At 45.6% G+C, this 7,670-nt stretch overlaps 1 protein-coding gene across 1 annotated transcript; it reads left to right on the top strand.

Annotated features, from left to right (window-relative positions):
- The first annotated feature begins 1,051 nt into the window (after positions 1–1,051).
- On the top strand, positions 1,052–7,085 carry RIPPLY1 (ripply transcriptional repressor 1). Its single transcript, XM_071220256.1, is given in 6 exon segments — positions 1,052–1,180; positions 1,513–1,639; positions 4,538–4,694; positions 5,618–5,694; positions 6,300–6,363; positions 6,920–7,085. Coding segments are annotated over 6 exon segments (720 nt in total).
- Positions 7,086–7,670: the final 585 nt, after the last annotated feature.

Below are 7,670 nucleotides of genomic sequence, written 5' to 3'. Positions count from 1 at the left end.
ATGAGGCCATAATAGAAGAAACAACTGGGATAATGGAAAGCACAAAGTTGACAGATGTAAGAAATGGTGAAGACTACAACCAATGGGGTTTAGTGGTTAAGGTTTTTAGCTTAAATAGCTGGTCCAATGTGCTGGTTACCAATGCAGGTACAGAGGAGGTTTGCACGGGGAAGAAATGATTCCATTTTGTAATGAGTCTGAGATACCTATAGGAAGAATTTCAGGTTGGAAACATAATTCTCAATATTTTATATTCAATACATGTTCATGAGACTGACATAGATAAACTAACATTTTATTTTGAAATTAAAGAAATAAGGTAACATCTGCCATTGCCATTATTTAAAAAAAAGAGAATATTTTGCCACCAAAAAATGGGGAGGGCATAATTTCAGAATTAAGGGCAGTCCTTTATAATTGAATAAATTTAGATTATTGAAAAACTCTACATTTGATGTTTTTTCCATTTTGCTGTGAGCTATTGAAAACATTACTACAATTGAGAACCACAGATTTGAGGAATGGGCAGAGGAAGGGAGGTCAGCAAATGAGATCGAGAGGCAGGGTTCCAGAATTAGGAGAAAAAACAGGAGAGATTTATCATGGAGGCCCAGAGAAGAAGGAGAATTTCAGAAATGAGGACTTGGCCAACAGTGTCTCTTGCTACCCAGAGTTCAAAGAGATCACTGAATTTGGCAATTAGGAGGTCATTGGTGGCCTTTGGTAGTGCCCTTTCACTAGGAAGATGGGGCTGGGGCCAAATTGCAGTAGGTTGAGCTGTGAATGAGAAGTTGGGAAAACTGGTAGCTTAAGGTTTAGACCCTCCTTTCAACAAATTTGAGGGTAAAGGAAGGAAAAGAGAGAAGGAAGGAGAGAGGAGGGGAGAGAGAAAGAGATTCAGGGAGAGAAAAAGAGCAAGTTATGCAAGCAAGAAAACGTATCTGAGGGGGAAGGTGTTTGTTTTGTGAAAAAAGAGAAACACGCAGTTTATAATCAGAAGAGAAAAGAGCTAGTATAAAAAAGCTGAACTTTCCTGAAGAGAAGGGGCATAATGTCTGAACAAAGGGCCCAGACAAAAAGGGTGGATGATGCCAAGGCCCAGGGGAAGAGATTATCCTTTAACAAGAGGGGTACCTTGTCCCCTGAGAAGGGAGGGCCGGAGCAGAAGGAAGTTGGAAAGGTAGGCCAATTTTGGGGGGTGGGGCAGGGCACTGAGGTAATTCATGCTTGAAGGCCTCTGTTTTCTCAAGGAAGTGGGCAGAGAGGTTGCTCTATGCAGGGAGGGGGTGGGACAGGAACATGGTAAGGAGCTGAAGAAAGCCTGGAATATGGCCCAGGGAAACATAACTGCTGGAGCTGGGGATGTGACAAGGGAACATGCTCAAAGGTAGCTGAGGCATGCTGGGGCCCGGCTGAGGTTGACTGAGTCTCTCTTCCCCCGTGCGGGTTTTCTCTCCTTCCATAGGCTGTAAGCACCTTGTGACAGGGTCTGCAGCTCATTTTTGTTTCTAGTCCATTCCCTGGCTAGGAAATGACCAGCAGAATCTGTCCCAGAAGAGATACCCAGCCCTCATAGAAGGATTTGGCAAAGCAATCACTGATAAAACCCAGAAGCTTTATAGGCTGTTAGAGGAAACAGGTAGGATCATAATTGCCCTGACAAGAAGTTCTTTACTTTGGTTGTCCCAGACCTTTCCTACCACCCTGTAAGCCACCTTACTCCAGTTCTTTGCTAAGTGGAAAGGGCCCCACTTATGCCCAGCAACATTTGCAGGCCTTAAATCCTTTAGGCTAGGGAGGCCAACAAGAGATGCCAGTGAGTTCACCTCCTACAAGCTGAATGTAGCTGAGGCAATTCATGGAAAGTAGCAAGACAGAGCAGGTGTGTAGGGAGAACAAAGGGCCTTGGAGACAGGTGTGAAGGCTGCCTGGGCTCCAGGAAAGCATGCTGGGGAGCTGGTGTGAGGGGAAACTTGAGGACTGTTTGCTCAGGGGAGTGAAGTTTGTGGACATCCCGTCATGAATGACTGGCTGAATGAAAACAAATTCAAGGTGGGAGGTGACATGGGAAAGCCTGGTTGGGCATGAGCCCTTGGCTCAGGAGTAATGTTAACTTCTTCTCCCTGTTCCTCTCCCTCCTGCCTATTTTCAGAGACCATGGCCACCTAGAGGTCAAAAAGTTCCCAGGGTGTGACAATAGGTCTGTTGCTTTCCCCTCATTTGCCTGTCTTTCAGCCCAATCTCTTCAACCTGGCTTCCTCTCTCAGCCTCCCTCTTCATTTGAGTCAGTGATACAGTGCAAGCAAATTCTCATCTTCTGGAGGTTAATTCTGGAGGTTCAACTCTCAGAGACTAATAGAAACTTGGGATCCAGCAGCCCTCATTTTCTCCCCAGAGATATTCCTCTCCAGGATCAAGGATCCAGGATCCACTATGCACTTACACAGTTCAGGGACAGAGAGTTTATCCCATTTCACCACATGTAATAAACTTCTGTTTATTAAGGGCCAATACAGTGCCAGGTCCTTGGGTTAAGTGGTGGCTGGATTAGAAAATTTTCCTTTGATTGAGCCAAAATGTTTCTCCCGGTAGTTTCCACTTCTGGGCCTCTTCCCTATGCTTTGAAGTCACACAGATCAAGTGTAATCGCATTGCTGTCTAATCCTCAGATATTTGTAAATGGCTGCCATTTCCCCAAGAATTTTCTCCTCTCTGTGAATAAGTGTTTCTTTCTTTTTATTTTTATGTGTCATTACTTTTTATTACCCAAATAATATCAGGTCTTGTGGAACTTTTCAGAGAATTCAGGAAAACATAAAGAAGGAAGTAAAGATGTACCATAATTGTACTCCCAGAACCAACCACTGTGACATTCCTCTTCTTTTAACCAGTCTTTTTTATTCCCCCTGCATACTGTATATTCTATGTTTTTCTTACCAAAATGTGATTCTCCTCTAAGTTATATTGTAGAGGCTTCTTTTTTCACTCTTCAGTACATTAGCTCTCCCCCAATCTCCTACCAAGCCAATTTTAACACAAAATTTTATAACCGTTTGATTTATTTATTTAACCAGGTTTCTAAAATGAGATGTTTAGGTTGTTTCCAATTTTTCTTTGCTGTAAAGAACACAGTGGAGCTGGAATTTGAAGTGGGGTAAGTGAACAGAGAAAAGAGGAACCCTCGAATCAAATTATTTGTCCTATGTTAGCATCTGATCTTTTTTTCATTTTCTTTTAATTATACTTCCTAGAACATGATTGTGAGTGCCTGATAAGTATTGGTTGCAAGGACTTAACCTAATTAATCTAACAATTTCCTATTATTGGACATTTGAGGTTGTTTCTAATTTTTGACCATTACAAAGCCAACTGTGATGAACATCGAAGAAGCTATATTAACACTGGTGTTGGACACTGAGGTCAGGAAGAATATTTTCAAGACTTTTAATGCATAAGGAGCCTGCCAGTAGTTGTAACTGGAAGCTTTTTGTCAAAAGCCCAGAGGACTGGCTAAGGCCAAGGACTGTGCTCAAGCCTCTGGGCTTGCCTGGGGTCAGTTCCCATTTACCCAGCTCCTGTCACAGTGTTCAGGCTGCAGGGCCTTCTGGGACCACTGGGATCACAGCCTCCTCTCACATGTGAGGAAGTGAAGCCCTGGGGCCAGGGATGGTACTTTGGCAGTTTAGCCGCTGAGCAAAACTCTGCCTCCCTCAGTACCCTGGCTCCTGGACTGGGAGTTTTTGTAATCTTCCATGAGACACTTTTTGTAGTTAGAAGATTTATAATCTGACCTGGAAGCCCTGACAATGTTGCCTGCATTCCCTTAGATCCCTTACTGAACCACTTACTGCTGAGGCCAGAAAGGGGATTCAGGCTCTTTTGCAAATGAACTGACTAGTAAAGGGGAAGGCGTTGAAAGAAGACTTGAGGTTTCCCCACAGGCAACTAGACCTGCTCCACCTAGAACCTCATTTTTCCCTAACCCAGGTGCATGATTAATGGCAGTCACCCTATATCAGTCCTGCATGGCAAATATATTTTGGGTTTGAGCTGAAATAATGGGCAAGCTCTTCATTCTCCTTAGCCAAGTCAGCTGTCATTCTTGTTGGAAATGAGCTGTGGTAAATGTCTGTCCAGCCCGCTGTGCCTGACTCCTTTCTGTGGTTTCAGGTACTAGTGAGCTTTCCACTTTTCGCTCCTCCTGCTAGTGCCTGGGGAATTCACACAAATGGTGTGTGATTTGCCCCTTCTGTGTTTTCCTTTCTGACTTGGAGGTTAAAGATACCCCCCCCCCCCGCCACTGATTCTCTGTTTATTGAACTGGAAGAGATTTCACACCCAGGAACCCAGCTCTTCTTCCTTGAACACCTTTCTTAAATCTTCACTCCTCCCAAGCCGCCCCCCCCACCTCTATACTTCCATGAATAATTTATGAGAACAGGCAGGTCTTACAGAGGGTCTCCCAGGAAGAGCCAAGGGTACAGCCGATTCTGAAAAATAGGAGCCCTCACAGCTTGCCTGGTCTTGACAGCCTAAGGATGGATCCTTCTGTTCCCACTCCCTGTGGCTGCCCCTGTCCAACACCTGACCCTAAATGTGGCTCCAGCTCTACCACAGGCCTTCCTGGCACTCCCTGGCCTGTTAAGCCCATCACCCTTTTCCTTCCCTGGACAAGAAGTACATGGGAGTGAAAGGTAAGTGAAACTTGGTCTTTGGCAAGCTCAAGTCTGGTTTAGTGGGTTTCCTGGGAAAGGAAGGGAAATGAGATGTCCAAGATGTCCTGTTCTCTGTGATGGTAAAGACCTTTCCCTTTAAAGGCCCCATAGCCCTCAGAAACTGTCCCTTCCACATCTTGGGCTGGAATATCTCAACTGACTTTTCACCTAATCCCTCTGGGTGACAGGAGGAGATCTGGGGATATGGGCATTGCCGAAGCTAAAAGCTCAGCAGCCAGGCCCTCATGGGCAAAGTTGCTCAGTCCAGTGAGAGGTACCCAGGAGAATGCCATGAAGCCTAGGTTGAACATGACTGAGTGACAGAGGGGGGAAAGAGCATCAAAGTTCCAAGAGGCCTTTGACCGGAGGACTATCTCTTTCCTGATCACACTATAAGATTTCCACTTGTGTTTCCCCCACTTCTGGAAGTCTATTGGGGAAGGAGTTGGTCCAGGAATATTTCTGGCCACTTTCTCCAGCCCAGGAAGATAGTAAGAGTCTGACCTTTGCTTCTTGGAGCAGGAGGTAGCGGGCAAGATATTCTCCACCCAACCTTTATTCATTCCTCCAAACATTTAAGGAGTTCAACAGATATTTACTGAAATGCTTCTGTGTACTAGGCATTGTGCTAGGTGTTGGGCATCCAGATATGACGAAACATAAATCTGCCCTTAAGAAGATCAAAGGCAAGTAAACAATTACAAAACTGTGATAAGAGCAATGATAACATTGTTAAAGCAGAGAGGAGAGGCATCTGTCCTGATCTGGGCTTAGGGTCCTTAGGAAAGGCTTCTGGAAGTACATGGCATCCAAGCCAAGTGTTTTTGGAAGACTTTGTTATCTCAGGTGGTCCACATTCCAGTCTCCTTCCTACACTGATGGATCTCTCCTCTATGTCCTAGAGGGGCTTGTCTTTGTAGGCCCTGGCTGTGTTCTTCAAGTGATCCCCCAAGGCAGGTGAGGAAATTTGTGGATTTGGTGAGTTTGAGGCCCTGTTATATATATTCACATGCAGCCATGTGTGTTCACACTGACCAGGTCCCTTTCCAGAGAACCCCTGACCTCAGTCCAGGGCTTCAGTTTTAGGAAACCATCTTCACATCCTTGCTCACATTTGATTCTCACAACAGCTCTAGGAGGAAGGCAGACCTGAGTTTTCTGTGAAATGTAAAGATAAAGAGACTGAGACCCAGAGTAGAGGAGGGTTTGAGCAGGCCCTAAAACTAGGCTATGTTAGAGCTACTGCTAGAATCCTGGTCTCCTGGCACCTAGCCCCAGTGTTCTTCCCCACCCCCAACCCCACATCTTTGCTGCTCCAGTAGAACTCTGTTCTCTGGACAGTCTCCAAATGGGTGTTAGAACAGGGGCAGGAAAGTGAAGAACCCCCAGGACTCTGTCCATTTGTTTTTCAACCATAACCAGAACAGACCCCTTTTGGGGTGGTGGGGGCAGAGGCTGGCCCCCAGAGGTGTCTAAGGTCTCTTTCTAGATTATCTTATCTACAGGCGTCTGACTGCTGATACAGAGAAGGCAGTTATTTGGCCATGTGCTTTGGGCCACATGCTAGCTTTTGCTTTGAACGGACCACTGGTGGGGAAACAAATGCTGAGGTCACCAAAGCTGACTCCAAGTTTCATTATCCTGTCAGGTAAGCTTCTGGCACCAAACTCAGAACTTGACATAGGTTCATTAGCTCTTTAAATCCTCATAACAGCCTTGTGAAGCAGGAGGAGGGAGGCACTGCTGTGATCACTCTTTCATAGACCAGAAAACTGAAGTCCAGAGAGATTAGGGACTTTGCCAAGGTTGCCTTCCCTGGAGGCATTGTAATAATCCGCTAAGAATCAGCCCCTATGGACTGGTTAGTGAAAGAAGATTTAGTAGGAGGTGGGGGACACAGCAGAAATCTAGAGAATTGTTGGCTAGAGGCCTTCTGAGATGGGGATGGGATCAGTATCTGAATTGACACATGCTGGGGTTGGGGCTCCTCACTGTTATAAGCCTGCCATGCTACCTTCCTGCCTGGGACCCTTTTGTAGCAATTCAAAAAATTTTTATTACAAAGTTCTCTTTCTTCCTTTCTCAGACAATTACCGCAGATAAGTCAAGGAGTTTAGGGGCTATCTTCTTTAGTGGTCCTACTGACCCTTCTGCACATATAAGACCTGTCTAAGTTAGGGGCAATGTTTCTTCTCTGTCCACAGGCTTTTCTGGCCCAAATCTCACTCCTTTGACTACCTGTATGGTTATTGGGAATTTTTACTGAAGAACTTACCTGTCCGGGCAACCATCAATCTATATGAAGACTCAGATAGTAAAGAAGAGGAGGATGAGGAAGAAGAATAAGAGGAAGAGGAGGAAGAAAAGTAGGAAAAAAGGAGGGAGATAAAAAGAGGCTGGAAGGGTGTGTGAGGATACCAGGGTCAGCACCACACAGAATCATAGCTCATCCTCCGTCCCCATTCCTGACCTGTCCAAACTGAGCCAAAGTCTGATTAGGGTTCCATATGCCTGGCAAGGCTCCACAGCATCAATTAGCCAGGAATCTCCAGGCACAGTTCTCTGGATTGAAAGTTGGGTCTTTGAGTCAGTAGCTTACCCTGGCTATATCCAACTGGACTGTCAGCCTAGGCCTCTGGCTTCTCATTGTTTGGGTTGTTATTGTGTTGACAGTTGGAGCATCCTAAGAGCTCTAGGGGAGGAAGACCTGCTTTCTGAAGCCCCCAGGAAGTAAATCAGGACAAAGCAGGTCCATGTAGAGGGGAACAGTCACTCTTCAGGGCTCTGTGACTCTTCAGCCTTCCAGGTGGCCACATAGTCCTATTTTGCCATGGAAAAACTGACTTCTGGCTTCAGGGTTACTAACACCAGATCCAAGTGAAGTTGGGATACTTTTTTGATGAGCTTTGCAACAAGAGGAGGGGATTCTAGAGAATCAGCTTGCTTTGGGGACCT

The sequence above is a fragment of the Desmodus rotundus genome, chromosome X (genome assembly GCF_022682495.2).
Source record: "Desmodus rotundus isolate HL8 chromosome X, HLdesRot8A.1, whole genome shotgun sequence".
Classification (NCBI taxonomy): domain Eukaryota; kingdom Metazoa; phylum Chordata; class Mammalia; order Chiroptera; family Phyllostomidae; genus Desmodus; species Desmodus rotundus.
This window is presented reverse-complemented; position numbering and strand designations above follow the sequence as displayed.